The 25,703-nt window shown below is 41.9% G+C and overlaps 1 protein-coding gene across 2 annotated transcripts; it reads right to left on the bottom strand.

Annotated features, from left to right (window-relative positions):
- Positions 1-1,802: 1,802 nt before the first annotated feature.
- Positions 1,803-25,656, bottom strand: Rgk1 (Rad, Gem/Kir family member 1). 2 transcript variants are annotated; one of them, XM_070213261.1, is made up of 15 exons: positions 25,636-25,656; positions 23,891-24,170; positions 20,476-21,089; positions 20,007-20,139; positions 19,682-19,887; positions 17,691-19,133; positions 10,420-10,733; positions 9,481-9,582; positions 9,148-9,414; positions 8,410-8,504; positions 6,143-6,234; positions 5,423-5,615; positions 3,733-3,868; positions 3,532-3,672; positions 1,803-3,456 (listed from the first exon to the last, which is right to left on the bottom strand). In XM_070213261.1, the coding sequence occupies exons 1-15, from the start codon at positions 25,636-25,638 to the stop codon at positions 3,339-3,341; spliced, it is 4,137 nt and encodes a 1,378-aa protein (XP_070069362.1). In that variant the 5' UTR covers positions 25,639-25,656; the 3' UTR covers positions 1,803-3,338. The 2 variants fall into 2 exon arrangements, with proteins under 2 accessions (XP_070069362.1, XP_017001097.2); XM_017145608.3 differs by lacking the exons at positions 17,691-19,133; positions 19,682-19,887; positions 20,007-20,139; ... (1 more) ...; positions 23,891-24,170; positions 25,636-25,656 and adding an exon at positions 16,430-16,569.
- Positions 25,657-25,703: the final 47 nt, after the last annotated feature.

Raw genomic sequence — 25,703 nt, 5'->3', positions numbered from 1 at the left:
GACCAGAACGAGACGGGGCCAAAAGCGATGCCAAGCCAAGCCTTACGCTTTATCGTCATTCATGTCGGCGCTGTCGTTGTTCTTGTTCTGACACTCTCTACACGAAAAAAATTATTTACATTAAAAAAGTATTATAAAATTTTAAATCTAATCTATCTAGAACAAAATTTTCATTTGGAATCACAACAAAATATTAATAAGACAGGAATCTAACTTGATTTACGCTTGCAGATGGTTTTTTGGTGTCTATGGTAGTGAAGTCGATATGCTGTTTCTGCACTCAAAAAATTTTTTTTCCTAAATTTTAGAAAATCGCCATAAAATGAAATTTTTTCTTAATTTTATAAAATTTTCTGAATTTTAGAAATTGTTTTCTTGAATCTAGGAACAAAGACCATAAAAACAGAATTTTATGAAAAACCTTTCTAAAATTTAGAAAAATGATTTTTTTTCTTAAATCAATGGTGTTTTTTTCTAGTTTGCTCTCCAAAAATTTTCTTAAATTAATGGCGATTTCGCCATTAAATTAAGAAAAAATGTACTTCAGCCCTTCCTATAATCTAGAAAGTCGCCATAAAAAATACGGTAAATTTTTCTACATTTTAAGAACTTTTCTGAATTAAAAAAAAATGTTTTCTTGAAAACAGAAAAGTAGAATTAGAAAATCACCATAGATTTAAGAAAAACTTTTTGTATTTCTTTTATGCTTCTCACTCTTTCTTCGAAACGAAAAAGAAGAAGACAAGGGGTTAGTCCGCGGCGCGTTGCGACGACAGTTTTTGGCGTATGTATGTATATGTTTATGTGTGTTTGTGCGTATGATCGAGAATTTTCTTGTGCGTAGCTGTAACTTTTATTGCGTTGTTGTTTTGGAAATGCAGTCTCTCGCGAGAGAGACTGTGCTCAGTTTTGGATGAGCATTCAAAGTAATAAGTTTGTGTTGAGCCCATTTAAGAAAGTTAAAGTGCGATCCCTCTAAGAGGCAATTAATAGGTAAGCAATTTAAATAAATTTAAATATAAATTTGGTAAGTGTGTGAAAATTTATGGTAAGCAAAGGGCATACTATTGCAGGCCGGAAATACCATCCTTCTCTAATATTAATTTTTATTTTCGATTGCAGGAATAATTTCAATTTCAGGTATTGTTGATAATTTGGCAGTAAGTAAGTAAATTTTAATAATAGGTAATATATTAAATACCTACTTAATAATTTTTATCTTTTTTGTTTTCTTTTCTTTTTTCTTTTTTGTTTAGGAAATATTTATAATGTAATTTTTATCTTTTTTTGTTTTCTTTTCTCTTTTTTCTTTAGGAAATATTTATTATCTTATTTTTATCTTTTTTGTTTTGTTTTCCTTTTTTGTTTAGGAAATATTAATAATTTTCTTTTCATCCTTTTTATTTTCTTTTCTCTTTCTTGTTTAGGAAATAAAATAGTAAAATAAATATGTATACATTTTATTAAAATAAATAAAATTTTCTGAAAATAAAAAAAGTCCTTTCTTATTTTAAGAAAAAAATTCTATTTTCAAAAAAAGTACTTTCTGGATTTAAGGAAATTTTTCGCAATTTTATGGCAATTTTTCTTGATTTTAGAAAAGTATTTCTGCTTTTCAGAAATTTTTTTCTAAATTTTAGAAAATTCCTTTCTAAAAAATACGGTAAATCGCCATCGACTGAAATTCATGGCAAATTTCTTGATTTAATGGCGATTTCGGGCTGTTTTTTTTTTGAGTGTGTAAATACCCTCTACAAGGTCAAAATCAAAAACCACCAAATAAAACACGGCTTTTCAAACGGTTAAATTGAACTTTTCACATTTAATATACACTCATTAGACATATATTATCGGAGCGAAAAAATCAAAACATGTACTCAATTGTTTATAAGTAAACTTTTACCCACTCTACTTACACAAACTGCTTACATATATGGCTGACTTTCGCTTCTTCTTATACATATGTATAAACTGTTGTACAATCTGTGCAAATTCCCATTTAGTTTTCGGCTCGAATTCATTCATTGCTGTTGAGCGAGACAATACACAGAATTATGGACAAAAATGCCAAAACAGCTATATATATTTTAACTATCTGGTATAGATTGGTTATATTACACATATGATAGGATGCACGTTTTTCTTAGGGTTTCCTCCAAAGTTCCAGCTATTTCCATACCTTGATATTTGCCAGAACACCACTCCGTTAAATTCCATTGTGCTGCAATTGTTGGTGATTATAATACTTAATGGACATCTATAATATTGTACATTTAGTGGACATCTAGATTAGTACTGCCCGAAGGCGAATGGAATGGGTGTGTTTTGCCCTAAGCTACTAGTGTTGACATTCATAGTTAAAAATCTCAAAATTCTCCATCCGACCTCAATATTTGATAGAGCAGGTCGCAGCACATACAATAACAAAATGGTTTTGCTCTTGCTCTCGATTTTGTGGACCTTGTGTTAAATCACATATTGAATTAATGTAAAACTACGCTGACATGAACCTATTAATAAAAGCCCTTTGCGTAAATCTAGTGTTTCTTGCATATTTCCTTTATCTTTGATTAATTTTGAAATGGTCCCGACTAACATGAGAAACCTAGGGCGTGCCGTGCCGGTTTTGAGTGCACGATGGACTCCTTCAAAAAAATGGCAAAGGTTAGCAAATACGGCAAAAATCCTAGGTCTATGTAAGCAAAATTGCACAATGTGGGTTATATATTTTCTGGTTCTCATTCGATTAATCAAATTCTGAACATTTAATCCAATTAACATTCATGTGAATATTTATGTAATTTTAAAATACAATACCATTACAAATGTATAACTACACGTATATAATTAACAATAAGTTTCATTCGGCGGACAAGCGCCAAACCTTCAAAAAATCAGTACAATTGGTATTTTTAACTTTGTCTATGAACAAGGGTAAATCGTTTTTTTTATTTTTTTCCAAAAATTATTGCTTTTAAATTTGGTTTCTTTTTGTATTTTTAATTCTTTCAATCAAAAATATAACTTATTTATTCCAGTCGCAACTAGGACAGGTTCAAACTTTGAAAATAGTCCCGACTCATGCTTAGAAGAAAACAAAAACCATAAGAAAACAATTACAAATAATAGTTTTATATTTAGACAAACTATATACAATGATGAATGGGGAAAATGACTAGCGTAAATTAAAGCTAAAATTATACACAATATATACAGTTGGGACTAACACCCCCGTTAGTTGTCGAGTCTGTTTCTTGCAACTTAAGTGATAGTTATGCTTAGGATCTTGCATAGTCTATAGGAAACTTTTTGGGATACATTTGAGACTATTTCTGAGCTTATAGTACATGGAGATTTTCGCAGCTCTTCGACTTGGAGTCCCGAGTCCAGACGCGGCCCAGAAGACCCTTAACTTTCAGGCTGGTGGAGGTACGAGAACCACGATATTTGCGGGGACTGCGAAAGAGAACGGTAAATGGTAAATGGGTATTTCTGTCTGGTTTTGATGGGCTGTCAGGGGCCGTGACTCACCTGCTTTGAGCACTGCCAGGGGGCGTGGCCACCGCCTCCCCCAGCGGACCCAGCGGGGTATTGGCATTCAGACATCCTGCATTTAGCGGCGAGCAAGCGCGTCGCTTTGACTTTCTAATCGAACGCTTGCGGAACAGGTCCCTGCGAAAAGTAAAAAAGGTAAGTAAATTATTCAAATTAAAGCTAAATCCCTCCACCCACCTGGACTTTTCGGGATTCTCCAACTTCAGGCGTATCTGTGACAACAGACCCACCAGCAGTTCGTCCACGTTGTGATTGATGCCCACCGAGGTCTCGATGAATTTACAATCGTAGGCGGTCGCCATGGCCTTGCCCTCTGCAATAAGATAAGCGAGTGAGAGGTTAAGTGAAAATGTGTGGAAATTATGGCCGAGAGCATCGCAGTCAAGCCTAGTTGGCCCGGTCGGCCATCACCCCAGTTAATCAAATCAAATGGCCTCGCTTAGTTAACTCTGAGTTGGCCATAAAACCTCAACTTGGACTCGGATTTGTATCTAAACACGCTGGCAATTTGATGATGCAGGGATCCCCCATCCCCCAACCCATCGGCACGTCCTGTCCACAGTTGTGTACACAACTCGTAAAATCTGAAGCATCAAAGTTCGCAGCATGCGGAGGTACATCATGCGTGCGACCCTCCTGGTGCAAATTTTATGACAGGCTCACATTTTTATTAACAATGTGACGAAAGTTGTTCAATACACAAGCTTAGTTACATATATATTTTGTTTTATTACAATTTGATAGGCGGTCCAGCCTTTCCGTGGTTCCTTTAAAGACTTAAGCTCTTAACCTCCCGACTTTCGATTACAGTTGGAACTGGTTTCTAATTAAAAGTAAACAGAAGTTCCCAGCATCGGGACAATGTTTACCCAAATTGAATAATTAGTGCGTCACTTGAATGGCGCAGACATCATTAAATATGCCAAAGTTGAAAGGTTAAAATGTAAAACGAGGAAAGCGCATTAAAATTTCAAAAGCCATTTTAGAGTTGATGGAGTGACACAGGCATATGTGGAGCACTGTGTACCTACATTTCGTCTGTCGTTCTGTCGAGACCCTCTCATATATACTTTTTCCAATCACTGTGACAATGTTTAGATTTATGAATATATCTTTTATCCAGACGTTTCTGGGCTAAGCGCTCATTTTATTATGGCCGGAGGCATACAAAATTCTATAAATACTTTATGAAATTAGGGCGCCGCATTAGATGGACAGGAACTCACCGCCCAAATTCTCAATTCAATATTGTGCGTTGGTGGTGGTGGTGGATGGGATGGGGATGGGGAGTCCCTGTTGTCGCCCTGTTTACAACAATAGGCTTATGGGCCTTAAACCTTGAGCGGAACACATGCCACACGGGACGAAATGTAATCAATTTTGCGCTGAAACAATTTCCCTGCCACTGGCGGGGAACCCTTCCAGCAACCACCCACTCCCGCCGCACCACCCACACCCGCTTTCATAATAACAAACGTAATTTAACGGAAAATATTGAATTACTAGGATGAAAGCGCCCGAGTTACCTTCTCCTTAAAGGGAATCCGATATAAAAGTCAAGTGAAAGTACTTGAATAGACAAAAAGAGCCCCGAAACGGGCGACCTTCAATGTGGGAGGTGGGAATCTCCTCCACTTAAGACTCCGCCTGTTTGTGTGGGCGAACCGCCGGATGACTTCCGCTTGGGCAAACTCTTCAGTTGGCCCTGTGGGTCCTCTTCACACACCCCAACTATATCGGCTTATGAACCCATACATATCTATTTTTAACAGACCCAATCGAGCGCATTTTCGAGTGTTAATGAACGGAGGAAATCGTCCGAATCTGGCCACATACTTATATTTACACTGTATACAAGGCCACTTACCTTCGGAGGTGACCAGTCGACTCCTGGCCAGGTCCGCCTTGTTCGACACGAGGATGACCGCCTTCTGGGCGATGTTCTGATTGGTCCAGAGCACCTGCAGCACCTGCTCCGCCACGCTGAAGCTGCTCCTGTCCGCCGCCGAATAGATGACGCAATAACCGTGCGGATCGTAGTTGGTCAGGCACTCATCCGGCTGTGAATGGAGATGACACCGGGGTGACATTGAGTGAGGTTGAGAGCTTTTTCCAAAGTGTGATTCCCCGCTTGTGCGGGTTAGTTGATGGCCGTGCATGCTAATGGCATTATGAAATGCCACAGATAGAGTGCAGGGCCCCGGACGGATGAGCAGGTATGTATAATATATAATAGCTGTGGTCACCATAATAGCAAAAAGGCTTCGAAGGCTTTATAATAACCATTTTAAAAGCATGGACGTTTTAAAAGTCCATTTATTTAAAGTGCGTATGAGAATACACTCTGAGCAACTAATGCATTTATATATCTAAGAGACCATTAAAAACGTTTTAATATTTTAACAAAATTTTATCGACTTTTAAGAGCCACTGACTTATATAAACTGACCTTTGAAAATGGTAAAAGCAAATATTTTTCAAAATATTATATTTAAAATGTATAATCATTCTTTTAAATTAAAAATTAGTAGCCCCTATATTATTGTGACCGCTGCACTAACTTTTCAATATCATTTTAAGTACTTACGGTCATTTCGGTGTATCCATGGTCGATGAATATCAGCTCGGACTCCTCGCCACTGAGTAATACTGAAACGGCTTTCTCGCCGGACTCATCATCTGCACACACATTCAAGGAGAAAATCAAGGTTAGCACCAGTGTATTGTCATGTGCGCAAAACTATAACTTAGATGTCAAGCAATGAAATGATATAGGTACAACATCCATTTTTGAAAGTGCAAAAACAAGGAGTATGTGCATGTTTCTGTTGTGTTCTATGTGTGTGTGTCTCTGACGGGGTTTTATCTACAAGTGTCGTCCTCTACATGCGACTATTTGGGTGCCCATTAGCCAGGTTAAATGGGCACAGCTCGGGGACTGACCGGAAGTTGGCCCCCGAGTGCCCCGAAATGTATGCTAATGAAAGGGAAATTAAATTTGCCACCCAGAAGTAGGCAATGCAACTCATCTGCAAAAAGGTAGTGAGTAGTGGAGGGAAGGCCAATGAATTTGTTTGTGTAAGTGAGTGCTTTCTCTATTATTATTCATTGAATGCGTTCTCTGTGCTTTTTTATTTAATTAAAAATTCTACAGGGGAAGCTGTGGCATTTATTATATTTGAATATATGGCACGACCATTATTTGCTCCTCCAGTCCCCGGTGGCAATCAATAATTGCGGCCAGCGCCTCTGGCCGAATCATTAATTAAGTTTCATTCGGTGTGTTTGTGATGTGCATAATCATTTCAATATCGTATGTCGGCCCTCAAGGCTGCCCATCGACTGGCCATAAATCACAGGCGAAACAAAGGCCGCAATCGTTTGACAATCGATTGTGGAGCGGTCGGTCTATGGGACTTTGTATTATATATGGTGGTGTGTTCTATTTTTTTTCGGGGGTTGGCTAGGAATTCTAACTTTCGGGGCGTGACTGGTAGGCAGGTGTGTTACGGTTCTGGAGGAGGAGTTTGTCTAGCTTTTAATCGAACTCAATTGGGAATCGCAGGGCTATTGCAATCGTGGGCTAAGTGTTTGGCTAGTTTGTTGTTTGTTTGGGTTTGTTTGGATAGTTGAAAAGCGTTTCAATCATATGTATAGAGATATTTGGATAAATATTAAGGAGTAGCATAATTAACAAGGTTATTATTAGTATTGTTCAGTGGCTGGTTGCTTTTACCGTCGGCGGCTTTTTCAATTAGAATGCGTATATCACAGTTGCCTAGATCTGATAACGATCACGATTTCGATTTCGGTTTGAAATACGGTTTTCGGATTTTCGGTTTGGTTGTTGTATGTACAAATCGTATGTTGTTATATCGGTTGTTGTTGTTTTTCGAGTTTTGTAGGGTCGGTTTGAGACATTGAGTTGAATGATTGGTTGATATTCGGAATGGAGAGAAACAGAACAAATTATCATTTCTTTATAGAACAGTATGATACAGTAGCGGGGTTCATTATGAGGTTTTGTGTGTGTGTTGGATAAGCATTTACACGGGGGCCGTTTGGTGTATATAATACTATGTTGGAATTGGTCACAACCAAAAATTTCCGAATAAACGACGAGCGACAAATTTATTTGCATTAAATTTTCCATTCGCCGCCAGAATTTATTGTTTTATTAATTTTTTGCCTTCTTTCCTTTGTGCCAATAGAAATGTTTATTCGAATCTTTTCATTGACTCCCTGCCAGAGATGGAAACAGTTTCCCTGGCCAATTCCATTCCTCCATAGAATCGCAAAAATCCAAAAATGAGGAGAATTTATTTTCATTGCAGCAGCGTTTGTTATGCTTCATGCCAATATGTGTTGACCCATTGGGTGGTGCCAATAGCTCGGCAGACTCGTAAAACGCCCAAAGCAAACGAAACCAAACAGAAGGCAGTACTCAATACTCAACGGAACAAAACAAGGCAATACAACTGAAAAATACAAACTTTCCGAACACGGGATCATAAAAAGCCATGTGATACGGGGGCAAACAGACGGCACACGGACACAGACACAGAGCAACCAAATCAAACTAATATAGTAGCATAAGACAACATAATACAGCACGGCTACAACATCGACTAGGAAAACGGAGGTAGTGCCAACAAATGAATTATGAAATAATATCAACTGAAGCCAAGGCACTCACTCACGACTAGCAGACAGACACGGGATGACACAGGGGGCGCAGGGGTCTATGCAGTGCAGTTGGGGCGGGGTCGGGGTTTGGGTGGTTTTGGGTGGTCTCAAGGTAACCGGCATTCGGAATCCGGATGCAGGCATCTCCGGAGCCGGATATAAACTTACCGATGCTCGTGTCGTAGGCGTGCAGGTATTCCGACGTCATGAACTGCGAGACAAGCGAACTCTTGCCCACCGCAGGACCTCCCAGCATCAGGACCCTGGAATAGGGAAATAGTAAAGTGGGCGATGTCAATTAGTCTTTAATTGAGAGGGAGATTGCTTTATTTGTATTGTTCTTTTAATATTCATACTTGGGCCTTTTTTCCCCTTTGAACTTTTTAATTAGTAGGTGCACTTCATTTTATTTAATAAAGACTATAAGGTGAAGCGGAATGGAATTTCAGTAATGAAATTACAAATATCAATTTATGTACCCATTTTGAAGAACATGAAACTAACAATTAGGAAAAATAGTCATGTGTAAAATGATTTTTCTCTCTTTTCAATTAACATACTTTTATTTAATTAAAATACAAATAAATTCAAACACAAATATTAATTTATGTGCCTACTTTGAAGAACATGAAACTAACAATTAAGAAAAATGGTCATGTGTAAAAATGATTTTTCTGTCCTTTTAATTAGTACCTAAATCTTTTTTATTTAATTAAAATACAAATGGGTTATATTCTGTATTTATGATAATTTATGTGCCCATTTTAAAGAAGATGAAACTACCGCTTTGGAAATCCGACCATCATTTTGTCGGTTCTATTGTTAATAATTTATAATGGAAATTTATTACTCTTGGTCAAATTAATTAAATCTCAAATTGAAATGAAATGAAAAACACTGACTCACCTGTACGGACCGTTGCCCGGATTGGAGGTGCTGCTCTCCCTGCTGGAGGCCAGCGATGTTCGGGCGGACACGGATGCGGGGGCGGACAGCTGCTGCTGGGCGGTCAGGTGCTCGGTGCTGGAGTTCGAACTGGCCACACTGTTGTTGGAGCGACTGCGTCGACTCTTCAGGGAGTCACCGCGGTTGACCACGCCCTTGCCGGTGATCGAGAAGTGGCGCAGCCGGTAGTACTCCTCCTCCACTCCGGTATTCGGCATGGAGGCCACTCTGATGCAGGCGGAGATTGGTTATTAGTACAGAGAAGTTACGTATATATCTCGGTTTGGCACCCACCTGGATCTCTGCTGGGGCAGGCACAACTGATTTGGCCTTCCCGACGCCCGGCTGCCGGGCATCTTAACCGATTGCGAGCGGCTGTGATGTGGTGAGCCATACCTGAAATCCGGACAAGGCGACATAGTTAATAATTTGAGTGCTCTGTTTTGTCATCTCGGCGGATGTGGCAAAGCCATGTGATGTGAATGCCAGTCATAACCGAACTGCAGCTGACAGCGGTTTAATGGAGATCTAAAGATGCACTTCTTACCCAACATCAGCAGCACCACCCGCCTGACTTGCTTCACCTGCCATGTCCTTGGCCACTGCGAATACCACAAGACTAAAGGACATGTGCCCGGTGTCCTCGAACAAATAGTCGAGCTACCAAGCTAACCGCAAGCCAGAAAGCCGAAAATATGGATAATTAAAACGCCCAATCTGGTGAAAAGTCGGAAAATTAATGAAATCGAATTCTCTGCAGTCTTCTGCTTGGGTGGCGAAATATCCGAAATACCAAAAATATTTAAAGTCGCAACATGACAATCAAATGCAGGAACTGCGTCCACGAGCAAGTCTGAAATGTTTGTTTACCCATGGATTTTTCACTAAAAACAAAACTAAATTCTCCCTCGGCCCCTCGAACTGGCAACAGGTCGTGTGAGTAATTTGAAAAGTTATGGTCCCATCATGGCTTTTTTCCTCGTCTGTTACAATGCAAAACTGCTGGCAGGTGAAGGCTATAAAACTGGTCCTCTGTCTGCCTTTTTTTGTTGTATTTTTGCTTTTTTTCTGTTTGTCCGTTTGTCCGTTGGTCCGTTTGGCCATTTAAAATTTGATTACTTTGGTCCGGGCATTTTTACGAGAGTCTTGAAAATCGATTGGCATTCAATCGGAAATTAAATCTCAGGCCCGGGTCATAAAACGTAATCCGTCAAAGGTCGGGACCCCACTTACCGCATTTCAAAGTCGCGCAGCTCCTCGATGGTGAGCGTGTTGGTCACATCCAGCAGCTGCCTCATATTCTCGTCCCGCTTGTGCTGCTGCTGCTGCTGGTGGCTCTGATTCTGGTTCAGATTCTGATTCTGATTGTGGCTGTGGTGGTTGTGGGCGTGGCCCTGTGGGTGGTGGTGCAAGTGCGCCGGCGGATGGGCCAGCTGCTGCGAGTTGCGCTTGCGAGCCACCAGCTCCTTGCCCTGTTCCACGCTGATAAAGTCCCCCTCGTTCTTGATTAGCAGCGTCTCCACTGTATTGTCCAGACTCAACGAGGGCTACATAGAATAAACAGAAAATGGAGAGAGGGTAAACAAAAATGGAAAATAGAAGGGTGAGTGTCGGAAGTATCGTTGATTGTTAAGCGGATTGCTGCATTTCCAATTGAATCGCAACTACTCGACCAAGTGCTCATGCCCCGATGACTTCATTCATTGCCTCCATGAGCTTATGAATTTGCTGCACAAGCAGTACTCGGCAATCGACGCTCGGGGGTGGAATCCCCCAAGGATTCGCCACTCTTCAAGGGTTTTTCCCAGCGATTTTGAAAACTTTTTGCTTTATCTACACCTTGAACAGGTGTTCCGACAGCCCGTTCAAAAGCCAGAAAAAATGCCAGTAAGCCTCTGCATTGCGTGTCTGCAGTTGCAAATTCAAATAGCTCTCGGAATTCGTGTCGAGGTGAATTTCCCGCAAATTTATGGTTCGCCCTCGGTTAACTGTCCAAGGATTATTGACCAGAATTCAGCTGGCTAACAAATAATACCGCCTAATGATACTCCTAACAAGCTATTTGCTATAGGAGGCCCAATTTCACTGATGAAAATTGGCCTTAACTATTGATTTTATACAGCACCAAGCTAATTTAAAATATTATATAAATAATATTTCAAGCAAATTCGAATTTAAAGCATGTATATCTTTAAATAAATATAGATATCAGCAAACAGAATTTTCTATTCTAATTGCTTTTGTTTTTCTATTTAAATTACAATTTGTCCTGACAAAAAGTCTTGTCAAGTGGTATAGCATTCTCTTGAGTGCTAAAACAAATAAATACTCGAACTTTTCTGGAACGGTAAATGTGAAAACATCAATCTGTTTTGCATTGTTGGCAAACATAAATTTGGCATAAATAAATATCTATCAAAGTTAAGCTTTAAATTTGTCTGCCTGGGCGAAAACAAATGACTGCCAGCCAGGTCGAATTATCAGGAATTTACGCAAAAAGGCCTGCACCATAAATTACACCAACACACGGAGAAGTCTACCTGAGAACGAACACACACATATATTTATTCAGCAAATGCCCAAATTAATTTGTGTATTTTATTGGCAGGCCTGACAGTGGGGGAAATGGGAAAAAGTTGGCCTGCATTTCACCCGAGCGCTAATTAATAACGTGCGAAAGTGTGTGCCCGTGAGAGGCCCTAATGATACCGCCCACTAATGCCTCTCGATTTCACAGCTCCTCCCATTCAGACCTTCCCACAATCGAATCGTACACTTTAAGTGGCCAAATGGGAAACTTTTTGGCTGATCCAACCCGGGGGAGCGATTCGATGGCGCCGAAAGGGGATGCGACACTTTTACTGATGACGAAACCGCCGAGAAAGTATCCCACATCCAACCAACGACATCAGCGCACACGCAATGACGCGTTACATGCGGCGTATGAGTAATATTGCTTCGGACGCGCTGCTGTGACGCTGCTCTTTTTCGTCTTCGCTGCCATTTCCCATTTTCCCCATTACACAAACGCCGAAAATAGTTTTCTTGCATCGGTTGGTGCGTTGGCTCTTCTTATTTTTTTGTCAGTTTATTTTTAGCAGCAGATTGCATTGGGGAAAAAAGTTGCCACATACACCCTAGAGTTTCCAAAAAAGTGAGAAAGAAGTGCGATAAAAACAGAACTTGTACGGTAGCATTTAGAGGAGAAAGGAGGTTGAATATTTAATACTTCTACCAAATGGTTTTTGAAGAAATACTAAATTCATTGTTATCTTCTTGACTATGTTATCAAAGGTAGATACAAATTAAATTTGGAAACTTTTGCCCATCACAATGTTTTGTTTGCCACACAACATAAGTAGTTTGTTGATAAACTATGCAAACTGTCACTTGCCGATGTGCATACAAATTATGCATTTAAACACAAAAAAAATCTTGGTAAAATCAACTGTAATAATTGTCAAACAGGCCCCAACCAGCAAAATTGTCAATTCTACTAAGTAAATAGTCATTTCACAACAACAAAATACACACAATTAGCAAAGACACAAACCCAAAGCAAAAACAAAATACACGTAACTATTTAATAGTTACGTAACTCTTTGTTGGTCAATTTTACCAAGCAAATTTGTTTGTGTGTAGTTACAATTTAGTTTCCATTGAGACAACTGGATGAAGGCACAAAATTAATTATAGAATCTTTCAACAAAATCGAAACTCTATTAAACTCTCGGTAGAGTCAAATGACAATAATTTTCTTGGTATTTTGGTTTAAATCAAAAGAGTATGTTTATAAATATTCAATGGGTAGCCACCAGTCATAATCCCATTTTTATCAACTTTCTATAAGAAATGTTCTTATTGATTCTGTGTAGAACTACGCAGCGGATTTGTGTATCCAAACGCATGGAAATTGGCAATTAAAAAGCAAACCGACCGGAGGTGTTAGGAAAATGTATGAGGCTTCCAAACAACAGGCAGATAAAATGTTGGGAATTCGAATCGAGAGAAGGCGAGAAAACTCTTCCCCAAAAAAATGGGTTTGTCAAAGGCCTGGACTACGTGCCGAGTGGCAGGAATCGCTGCCAATTTGCCAGAATTAATCAACTACAGCTTGCTAAGGGGAGAAAAACAGAAACAATAGGCCAGATTGGAATGCAATTAGACGCCGTTTTGTTTATGGAAAGTGCAAAACTGCAAATGAAATGGATAACTCAGTCTCGCCTATGCAGAACGTCCGCATAAATTATAATTGATATTACAGGAGCTGCCTGAGCTCATTTCACACCCGATCGATCTGCCAGCACCCCTCCGATTTTGGCATCGTTTAAAAATAAATTTAGTTTGCAAAGTATGTATTAAAAACAGGCGAGCGCCATGCATGCAAATCACTTTTCATGTTTTTGTTTCATTTTTACGCCGCTCTGTGTTCAATCGCCTGTGAAATCCGGCAAAAGAGCCAGCGGTCGGGAGGTGGTGGCCAGGTTTTCTGGCTATTTTCATGCGGCACGAATATTAAAAATAAAAAGCGTACTCGGGAAAACTCGAAAAACACGGAAAACCTGTTGGGGGGGCCGGCCCGCCAAAAAGGAAAACATAACATCGCTGGAGGCAGTCGCTGTTTAAATTGTGATATTCCAAACACCATAATTTTCTCGCCACACACTAATCATGATGTTGGTTGGATTGAAAGTGTCTGCGATTTCATTTTGATGGACCGCTCTTCGCCAGAACAAAGTGAAACATTTCGGGTGATTTCTTCTTGTTAGGGGATTTTCTTTTCTTCCCTCAAATTTTTCACGTGTCCGACGGCTGAGCAGAGCAGGGAAAAGTGCAAAGTGCAGCATGCCAGGTAAATAACCTGCAGCAAACTATTCGCGTTGCTGGAAAATGTTTCCGCGAACGATTACTTTTGGTATGTGAGGCATATGCACAATAACAAGTGCAGAATGCTTACACATATATATATCTATATATCTCCTTGTACAATGTACATGTTTATTTATAGCAAAGGTTTATTTATGGCTCCGCTGCAGAAAGTGCAGATGTAGATGTGGACGTGGACGAAGATGCAGATGCATATACAGATGCAGCTGCAGCAAATGCAGCAGTAGCCTTCGCCGAACCGAATGGGGTCAATGGATTCGAAATCAAAGGAGGTGGATAGCTGGCCCAGGTGCGGGGCCAGTTCATAAATCAACTAATTAATGTCACTTTATAAGGCAATTGGCCTCGGGCGGCCTACTGAATCGGAATCTGGCCAGAGGCACAGTGCCCTCAAAAAGGAAAGTGGATCTAATCGAGTCCCTGACCACAACCCCAGACGCTCAACGGAACGCCGGCGAGTGTTTAGCCATCCCGCGTTATAATTAGCCACATTGGATATTGGCGGCCCTGGCAGAGTCAATAACCGTTTTGGCCATTTATCATTTATCAATGATCGGCAAAATTCTGCCGTTCGGCGAAAACTAAAAGAGTGAATGGCCGCGGCGCCAAGTGAAAGTGCCAAGAAATGTTTGGGGAAACTGACCTTTGAAGGCTGCGCCAGCGGAATAATGGCCAATTAATGTGTGTAGTTGGGTGATACAAATAATGGCTAATTAGTCGTTTGTGTGGGTAATTATGGTGTATGGTTAACAACTGAGCAGGCCAACCGTTTACGGGTGGAAAAGCAGGCAAGGACGAAGTGTGCCGGAAGGAGCTTAAGCGTTTATGGCATCCAAGGCGAACTAACAGCAAATGCATTCTCTCTCACACATTTGCCTGCAATCAAAGGAAACCATTCGACCACTCAATGTAAAATCAATAGGAAACAGCCGACAATGGGGGAAAAACTGGAAACATGTTTGCGTTTCTGCCGATGTTTACTTTGAAGGTGGAAATGGCATGAGAGGGGGGACATGGCAACCTCCAAACGCCACCACCCAACACCCACCACCCACAAGGCTGCACTCGCAACCAAGTGCGTGCCTGCTAATAATTCGCCAACGGAGCAAGGTGAACAGGTGAGCAGAGGGGGCCAACTGGTAGATAAATCGCACGGTATCGCTGGGACTCTTGCAATTTATGTAGATTTATACGTCTCGATGCCCACACACGCACACCCCGAATCCGAAACTTATGGGGGCAATCGATCTGCGCGCGAAACAATTACACTTTACACCTGATGGAAGGTTGGACCACTAAATAACAGGGGTTCTTGGTTCTTTGGAAAATCTCCATTCCGGACGTCATTCTTTTCGTTTGTTTTGGATGAAAATATAATTTCCTCCCTGTGCGCCACATGAATATGTATGCGTATGCCCGTCGCTGATGCTGTGTTTTTTCCACCAGGAAATGCCTTTGCAACGAACATCTATAATCTATCTGATTCTGTGTATATATGCAGCTCTCTCTCTTTATGCATAATGGGCAAAAGTTCGAAGAATGAAATGCTAACTCACTGCCGTTTACAATGAAATCGTTAAATAAACCCGACCAGATAGCTATATCTATATCTGTGTCTGGGTCTATGACAAGTTCCCGCCCCTTTTACCGCCTTTACCCCCTCTACCCACTGTTTTCCGTGCGGCGGCCTTTGCTTTTATGTTTTTATGATCCGATTTGAGCAAGTAAATAAATAAGGGGGAAACAACCTGCGATCTGGCACTGGACCGATGATTGGACTCTCCGTAAACTGGGCAACTGGGTCCCTCGTTCCGTTGTGGTAGTTTATTTTGACAGCTGTCATCTGCGAGATGTACGGAATAATATAGAATACCCCCCATGCATATTTCGCTGTCAGTTGCAACATTTTAATTATTTACGACAAATTCATTGTGGGTCAGAAACTCATTTACTGGAGCGGCGATTGTGGCGCAATATTCATAGCCATACATCGATACATAAGTGGGTGTCTCCACCACCACCTTTGATAAAAAAGTCACCCGAATTCCGATCGGGCCAGAAATTAATCCATAACCACTATCTGGGACCCAAGCAAAGCGGAGCGAAGGGCAAATTTATGGCCAAATTGACGTCACCGGTAGTCGATAAATCTCGCATATCGTTTGTACGATGGATCAAGGCATCAACTTGCTATCTATATCTTATCTATGTATCCATGGAGGCTTATTGATGCCCCCGGCTGGTTGTTTGGCTCATTAGCAAAATCAATCAAGCGGGCGCGTCAGGGATTTGGTGGGATGTCCCTTAACTAAAGGGGATATATGTGACTGCAAGATTTGTGGTTCGTATAGTTTACCTCCTTGTATCGCTTTGAAAGACTGCGGCAGATGCGCTTGTAGAAGGGCGCCATGATTCACTGTTTCACCGGATTTATAGAATTTCAAAGAATTAAGTTGTCAGTTTATCGAGCGGATTTTGTATCCTTTTGTTTCGAACTCTTTATTTGCCTTTAGGTCACCGCGTTTACATAGCGAACACTAACAGGTTGGCACTTAACTACACGATCTGTAATAAACGGTTCTTCTATCTGATTCTTCGCGATTCCGTTTCTTTATTGGCGATGCTTCGCTTTCGGATTGCTCTCTTTAACTGACGAGATCGGCGTCGCGCGCCCCATTTTATTAGCTGTGAAAATGGCCCGAAAGAGAGAGAGAGAGATACTACAGAGAGAGCGGAAAAGTGGGAGTGGGTGTGAGAGAACAGGACAGACAAAGCGGTACGGAAGAGCGGCAGATGGGGAGCGCGAGGGAAGACTCCACAAGGGAGCAACTCGAAGCTGGAGAGATGGACAAAGAGAGCTTCCGTTATCTGCATATAAGTATGTGCCCCCACTGATGAGCTCGGAAGACATTGTCAATAGAACCGGCCCATAAATCAATAAGAACTCATTATCTTCTTTACAACAGAATTTCTTGGGAAATGGTATTATACATTCAGGTATTACTATCCTTAATAAGGAATCCATTGCACTCTAGTGATTTCATGTTCAAACTTAGGTAGGTAAACAGAAATGAGATTCATCATTGCAGTTTCATAAGAAGTATATGATGTCTTTAAGAAATTTACTTTATTAAAAGGTTTTATTTTTAGAATTAGGGAATCAGTAATAACAAAAAATAAATATGTAGCTATAAGTCGAAATACCTGGAAGCTAGTACCATAGATCGTTCGCTAGTTGTAGTTTAATACATCAAATGAAAAATGTTTATCCTTAAATAAATGACGATTTCCAAAATATGACGATTTCTATAGAAATGTAAACATATAAAAACTCATTATCTACTTTACAACTGAGAATTTCTTGGGATTTCACATCCAGGTATTACTATCAGTAATATGAAAACCTTTCAGACTTAGATAGGTAAAATTAAATGAGATTCATCATTGCAGTTTCATTAGAAATATATAATATCTCTCGGATGTTTAATAAGAAATTGAAGGTTTTATTTTTAGAATTAGGGAAAGATTTTTAATTCGCAAAATCAATAGTAACAAAAATCGATATTATATATTAGGATATAGATGATTGCTAGTATTTTACCCCCAACTGTACTCACCTGCTGGACGACAATTGTGGCGCGTGGCTGCTTGCAGACGGCGGCCGCCTCCAAGGGATTGGCGGTCACGTTGATGGGTCCGCTTCCACTGCTACCGCCTGTCCCGACTCGCTCCTCCGTCTGGATGTAGAAGTGCTCCTCCTTCTGATGCCGCTGCTTGCTCTTGAAGGACCGCCGACGAGCGGAGTCTGTGGGACTGACGGCCGATTCGCTGCCCGGACTGGGCATCATGTGCTGCAAATTCAACAGGGAGCCGGACACCGATCCCGAGCCATGCTTGGGCGGGATCTGCTCGAACTTGCTCGCGATGTCCTCGAACTTGTTCAGCTCGGCATAGGAGTGATCGCTGGGCGAGGAGGAGGACTTGGTCTGGGGATAGAAGGCGTCCGACTGGGGCACATACTGCTGGTTCTCTCGGATGGTCGTGTGGATCACCGAGTCCGGTCGAATGCGCTTGGAGTTCTTGCGCGAGGGCGGACGATCCCGCTCCCAGTCGCGCTGCTCCTGCTGGTAGTGCTGCTGCAGCTGCTCCTGGTGGCTCAGCCGCGAGTACTGCTGGAAGATGTCTGCCCCCGACTTCCGCTCGTACACCGAGCAGTTCTCCGCCTCCGAGTCGCTGCTGTTGCTGGCCGTCGTGGAGCTGGGCGCAAAGCACTCCCGCTGGATGCGCTCGTAGTCCAGGGCCTCCCGATCGAAGGGGAACATGGTGCCGGGTCCAGTGGCCTCCCTCAGGCAGCGCTCACTGCTGCCGCTCGAGGAACTCGAGGAGTACTTCCGCTGCTGGGCGGACGGGGACAGTTGGTGCGGCGTGATATTCTGCGATTGTCTGTTCGGCTTTTGCTTGCCGGAGCCACCAAAGAAATTCGCCTCCTTCATGGTGGGCGGCGCTGAGCTGACCTTGGCTATAGCCCCCGTGGAGGCGATGGGCGTGGTCCGGCGCTTCTCCCGCTTCGGACTCGCCCGGCGACTGTGCGACGGCGACACGCTGGGCGAGATGTGGTTGGGGTCCCGTTCCCGGGGTCGCAGCTTCTTGCTGCGATTGCCCACGCTCTCGCCGCTGCGCTCGTCATCCTCCTCGTCGCCCTCGCTGGCGGCCACGGCTCCATTGCCTCCATTGCCTCCAACCCCGGATCCAGGTCCTCCTCCTGCTCCAGATGCCTTGCCCACATCCTTGGCCGACGACTCATTACCATAGTTCTTGAAGGGAAAGTGGCTGGCGGACTTTTCGCTGCTGCGCGCCGACTTGGGTGACTGCGGGGGATCGAAGGTGAAGTGCTCCCGCCCTCGAGTGGGCGGTGGAGCCGTGCTGGGCTCCCGTTCCCGCTCCCGCTCCCTTTGGCCAACCGGCGAATGACCGCCCGCCGGGTGGCGCCGCTGCGAGGAGAGCAGTGGCGTGGTGGAAGACGGCTCGCCGGTCAGGATGGACAAACAGGACTCCTGGCTCTGTAACGCAAAGGGGGTAAAGTGGAGGAATATGTAGTAACATTTTATAGGTTTCACCATAAGGCTAACATACTCTTAAGCAATCAATGAACCATCAAGTTTATTGCTTTTTTCAAGAGAATTTGCAAGTCGAATGAGAAAAGTATAGGAAAGTTGTGTAGGGTTGAAAGGACAACTTATATTTCTCATAGCCAGAGTTCCGTTTTTATTAAATTCTTTTCTAATCCCCTTTTAGTATCAATAGCATATATTTAAATATATTATTTTATTTTTTAAAATTTTTCACTTCCTGTCAAAAAAGTTTTTGTTTTTGATTCATGACCATAACAACCCCAATTTGTCACAAGTGGGTAATATTGTATTTTCAGTTTTGAGAAACGGCACAAAAACCCTGGCAATGAATACGGCTTTAAAAAGGAATAAGGAACCATTTCAGGCACCCTTCAGTGACTCCAGAGCACAATACGAAGTACATAATCACATGATTCAGTGCCGGAAGTGGTTGCTGGCCGAGCGCATTTAATCCGGAATTTAATTCCGTTCCGTACCTCGACGCTGTCCTGGAGATTCATGTCGGGCCTGGGCGGATACCTCGAACAGCTCGTTAGTTCCAGCTCAGTGGCGCCGTGTCCATTGGCACCTCCCACGCCGCCCATCCCGCCGAATCCCTCGTGCTCCGAATCGATGTGGACGGCGGTGAGCAGCGGCTCCTCCAGCGAACTGAAAAGCGGCTCGCTGGGACCCGAGTTGTCGCCTAAAAGAGGAAAGTAACAGGGAAGAACAGAAGGTGTGGATCAGATTGATTAGTTGATTAATTAATGGGGCCGCGCTGGGACATCAATCAAGCAATCAAATCGGGATGTGTGTTCTCACCAAAGTCCAGGGAGTCGCACGTCTCAGAGGTGTCCGTGTGGGTCACATTCGTGATGAGCGTGCAGGCCGAGTCCGTGGACGTGTTGATGGTGGTATCGGGAATCGAGGCTGATGAGGTTCCCATGACCACCAGCTAAGATTGGAGTAGAGAAATTACATAAGGTACTGTCAATTTCTAGTTTTCAATAAGAAACCATTATTTATTTCATTCTGCCAATTTAAAAATTAGTAATAGTGGCAGAAAAATAATAACTATAAAGCTTTGATTTTATTTTTATAATATTATTTACAAATATTTGTAAATTCTTTACATAGTTTATTAATATTTTTAAAAGTATGCTCAACAAAAGTGTTGTAAGACTGTTGAGGATTTTAGATTAAAATTGAAAATGAAATCTTTTAAATGAAAAATATTCTTATAATTTTGAACCCATTTTGTAGATAACTTAGTTTTCTTCTAAATATTTACCTTCGGCACTCCTCCTGCAGTCGTCATGTTGTGCATGGCTCCACCGACGGAGTTGTGATAAGCACTGGACACGGGATTTAGGGGTAGTCCGTTCAGAGGAGTGGCCGACGTGGTCGAGGCATTGATCTTGTTCTTGATGCTCCGACCGCTCTTGAAGTACAACCGCCGGAGGGCGGTGGCCGCCGAGGAGCCGGAGGTACTGAAGCCATCGTTGTCGGAGCCACTGGAGTTGCTGCCGCCGGAGAAGACACTCGAACCGTTGAGCTGGGCGGCCGCCCTGGTCGCCGTGGGTGTGGATGGCTTCGACCTGGACGCGTTGCAGGGTAGAGAAGAGGCATTTGATATCCTCCTGGCACCGGGATGAGGTGACTGCGATTGGGATTGAGACTGGGATTGGGCGGGTGAAGCGGCTCGTGGAGCGGTTGGCGACTTGTCGCTCCTTCCGCCCGATGTTTGACCCAAAGCCAAGGCCATCATAGCCGCCGATCGGGTGCTCATATAGCCAGCCGGTGGCTTGGACTTTCCAGAGTTGGAGTGGGAGTTGGTTCTGCTGTTGCTGTTGCTATTGTTGTTGTGGTTACCCTGGGCGGCATGAGCTAGAGATGCCGTCATGGCTGCGGTATACAAAAAAAAAAAAGGAAATCGAAAGACAAGTCGGTTATGTACATTCAAAGACATTTGCGGTTTTCTATGGTCCTTTCATTTTAAGCTTGCGGTTTCGCTTTGCGGTTTCTCAAAATGGGTTTGTTAAGCAGCACAAACATTGTTGTTTAGCTCTTTAAAACCAAACTACTTTTTAAAGTAGGCAATACAAAATATAATTTGTTCGGTGAAATTTCCTATTACATTTTCCCTGTTTCTGGAATTAAGTTCCAAAATGCACTGAAAAATAATACCAAGAACTCGTTGAAAGAGTTGGAAATGCTTTTCATAAAAAAACCTAATACGAAAATTCCTAGAACATCGGTTTAATATGTATGTATTTCAATCGACAACCGACGATAGCTAGATAACCTCAGAACCCCCCTCAACAATTGCTGTTTCTTTCCTAAATCAACAAATAAAATCGATGGACTGTAGCGTGACACGGGCACCTCATTCGCCGGTGGCTCACATGTTGCGCCATTAAGTGACTCAACCCAGAACGGGGGGCATCCGGACTCCAATACCCAGCGGAGATTGGCGTGTCTCCGGGGACTTTCCCTGGCCGCAAAGTGCGGAATGGGTGAGAGATTTTCGCACGTAAACAGGGCGAACTTTTCGTGGAAAAACAAAGCACACAATCAAACAGCGCTGAGATAATAATCATCAAATAATCGAATTCCATTCCACAATTAATTGTGCGGACCGGACGACAGAATATCCCGGTCTTCGGTCTGTCTACCCGTCTGCACTCTCCTAATTGTGGTTGTTTATCCAAGCGCACTCAACGAGATTCCCCATTAGGTTAGTCCACTCGATGGGCGACATTTGGCGGAGGTCAGGGAACTCGGGGCGCAAAAAAGAGGTCGCCTCCGACGAAGACTTTGGCCCAGAATTCGCGCAAAGTTTGACAGGGCCGGAAATTATACGGGCAGGGCCATTTCCATGTTTCCATTGTACATTATTTACACAAATGTCGCGAAAACTGTGTCAACTACACAGGTACACAGCCAAAAATTTCCACGAACCATTTATAGTTTTCCATGATAATTGGGTGATCCTGAGTAAAAGTCCCATACAAACTTATGTCCCATCACCTACAGGTTCCGCGGTATAGCTAAGAATACAAAAAACCGATGTTTGCCCACATTTTGAATTACGTGGCCTATATAATTGGACTAACCTTTATTATTTTCGGTAGGACCTACTCTCAATACATCACGGCATTCCTAAAAAATAGTCCCCATTGTGAACCATTGCCCATGTCTTTGGAATTCGACGCCAAAGTTGAAAATCCCAAAATTGTAGAGATTTTTCTGATGTAAAAACAATTCTGAGGATTAAATCTTGAATGGAAGTAATTTTAACTATTCATTGTATCTATTGTTCATTGTATGCTTTAATTTCGGTTTAAAGCGTTTTCATGAGAATATTTTTTATTGGATTTATTATACTAATAAAACCGATTTTTTTATTTCATTATCTACTCCTAAATGTTGTCAAATTTTAAAAAAGTCAAGGCATCCTACAGAATGGGAGTAAACATTTACATTTTTCTATGTATGTTCAGTGAACGTACTTTAGTTTCTTAGTTCTAGAGGTTGCCATGACTTATTCAAAATTTGACAACATTTAGGAGTAGATAATGAAATCAAAAAATAGGTTTTATTAGTATAAGAAATCCAATAAAATATCCTAATGAAAACGCTTTAAACCGAAATTAAAGCATACAATGAACAATAGATACAATGAATAGTTAAAATTACTTCCATTCAAGATTTAATCCTCAGAATTGTTTTTACATCAGAAAAATCTCTACAATTTTGGGATTTTCAACTTTGGCGTCGAATTCCAAAGACATGGGCAATGGTTCACAATGGGGACTATTTTTTAGGAATGCCGTGATGTATTGAGAGTATGTCCTACCGAAAATAATAAAGGTTAGTCCAATTATATAGGCCACGTAATTCAAAATGTGGGCAAACATCGGTTTTTTGTATTCTTAGCTATACCGCGGAACCTGTAGGTGATGGGACATAATTTTGTATGGGACTTTTACTCAGGAGCACCCAAATATCATGGAAAACTTGAAATGGTTCGTGGAAATTTTACAAAGTTTAATTTTGTGTTCCTGTGCTATCAGCCATCAGACCACAAATCTTATCGTGCACACTGAAAAAATATGTGTCAGTTCAGAGAAATGTTTCCATTAAAATTGGAAATATTTATTTTCATGGTTTAACATTAATTTAAAAATCACAGAATTTTATTAATTGATCTATATGATTAATGTTAATGATTTATGCTAACAACGTTTAATTTTGTACTGGGCTTCCATCTCCGGAAGAGATTGAGATATATTTGGAAAAATGCCAGCAATAAAGCAACCAGATCTCGAGCCAGCTAAAACCAATTGTTTAAAAATAAATATATTTCTACTTTTTTATCTAAATTTTTTAAAACATATTTTTCTTTTTTTGAAGATTTTCCAATATTCTTAGATATCATTTAACTAGCAAGGCAATAAAGTGTTGTTTTCTTAAGTATAAAAAAAAACCATCGCCAAGAATTTCTTAAATTTGTTCTTAAATTTTTCTAAAAGATACGTCCCGTATCTAATGAATGAAAACTGTAAAACTAATTGGCCTTATCTAGTTTTTAAAAACATTCTAAGCGAGCTTCATGTTGGCTTTGAAACCTCTGCGGCTTCCAGATTACCCAACGTAATTGTAAATAATTAATTTGACTTTCATTTCGACGTGGGCACACATACCTCTGGCTCCTCGGCTTCTGGACGCTGCAGATCCTCCTGCTGCTCCTGCGGCTCCTGGTGGGGTGGTGCTGCTGGCGGTGCTAATGGCGGCGGTGCTGGCGGCAATGGCGGTGGCGTTGGAGGGGGATGGTGAGGAGGAGGCGGAGGCGGAGGGGGAGGCGGAGGGGGAGGCGGAGGAGGCTGAGATGGGCGGTGATGTTATAGGCCCCGCGAGGGCGGGTCGGGGCGTTGGGCTGCTGGTGTCGCGGAAGATGGGGGAGCCGGGCACATAGCGATCGGGCTGTAAGAAGGAGAATGGTTTCCATTAATTACAGCTCAAATAAAGTTGCACTCTGTGTATTTGCCCCGATAAGGAGGAGTGTATGTACTTATATCGCGCATTGTTTGTTCACCATGTGTCAAACATCAATCGCGACGGACGACTATCGAACTCTACTCGAGTGCCAGTCAAGTGCCAGCCGTCGAAGCCAACGATTCCGGATTTGGAATCGCTGTCAGAGCGTGAATCTCAATAGAAGTCAGCGCCATGGAGCCGCCACATGGACTGTCGAAATCCGCACTCTTCACAGGACTCTGTGTCGTATTAATGTCAGCAGCCCTCTCGAACGGTATTCCTACTTGCTACGTTTTCAATCATCCACCCACCCAATCCCCATCGCAATCCCAGTCCTAACCTTACCCACTGAGTGGCACTGAGTGCTCGCTTAGCAGGTCGTTTTTCGTTTAACTTAATTAGCTGTTTTATTGCGAAATTGCCGTTCGACGACTCATAACTCAGCGGAAATTTAGCGAGAAAAATCAGGTGAATTTGAAATGTTCTTGGCACTCATTTTCCCTCAGTTTTTCTCGACATGGACATATACACCCGTTTGATTCACAGAACTGTGCCTTCCGTTCTATTCTTACAATTCAGTTCGGTTCGGTTCACTTCGCTCGGTTTTGTCGACTTCAGCTGTCGACGTCACTCGCCAGTGACCGCATTCAAATTTATTGATTGCCTCACAAAAGATGATACAAATCATTATTCAAAGATCTGCGAGTGCTTCCAGGCACAGTGGAATGGGATGTCTTAGAAACCTTAAAAACCTTAAGGGTCAGCGAACTGAGGACACTCAGGCTCAATGGCTGTCTTCAGAATTTATATTTACATTTATGCAAATTGCAAAGGACTTTTGTTATATTTATGGAAACCTCTTATCTTCTGTCTCATATTATTTTAATGTCACTTAACTTTGGTAGCCCAAAATGCTATGACAATTTTTAAATTTATTTAAAGGTAATATTGAACAAAAACATTAGGAGTATGCTAATTAAATGTATGTATATGATTCACCCGCTTGATTGCCAAACTTCTATCAATTTTATTTAGAGCAAATATCAGATAGTTGTCCACAAATATTGTTGAATCGCTTGCATTCGACCAATTATTTTTATTCAAATGAGTAACCGCAAAAATTCCCATTCACGACATTTATTTAGAGCAAATATCCCATAAAATAATTTGAATTTTTCGGCGATTCGAGCCCATTGTGACTGATATACTCGAGGTGAGACAATGTTCTATCTTTTGAATACCGCGAACCGCATCGAAGCGTGCCAAGAACGATGCCCGCGGTTACACTTTTATGCAGAACTCATAATGCAAAATCGCAACAGAAATAGAATAGTGTTCGTGGTAAGAGCTGAGGATTTGGGGCCCCACCACTCGCAGTCCCAATCTCAATGCCTTTTCTTTTGACGGGTACCATTGTCGAGGGTCGGCCGAAAAGTCTCGTGTCATCAATCCGTTTACACATCTACATCTCGGGCCGAA

This window comes from Drosophila takahashii, chromosome 2R (assembly GCF_030179915.1).
Source record: "Drosophila takahashii strain IR98-3 E-12201 chromosome 2R, DtakHiC1v2, whole genome shotgun sequence".
Classification (NCBI taxonomy): Eukaryota; Metazoa; Arthropoda; class Insecta; order Diptera; family Drosophilidae; genus Drosophila; species Drosophila takahashii.
This window is presented reverse-complemented; position numbering and strand designations above follow the sequence as displayed.

Bases quoted from the DNA above. Each gene is read 5' to 3' on its own strand.
- Rgk1 (XM_070213261.1), bottom strand. The intron at 21,090-23,890 runs GTATGTGTGCCC...TGTATACCGCAG, and splicing joins CAGAAGCCGAGGAGCCAGAG to CCATGACGGCATCTCTAGCT. The intron at 9,415-9,480 runs GTGGGTGCCAAA...CGCCTGCATCAG, and splicing joins CTGCCCCAGCAGAGATCCAG to AGTGGCCTCCATGCCGAATA.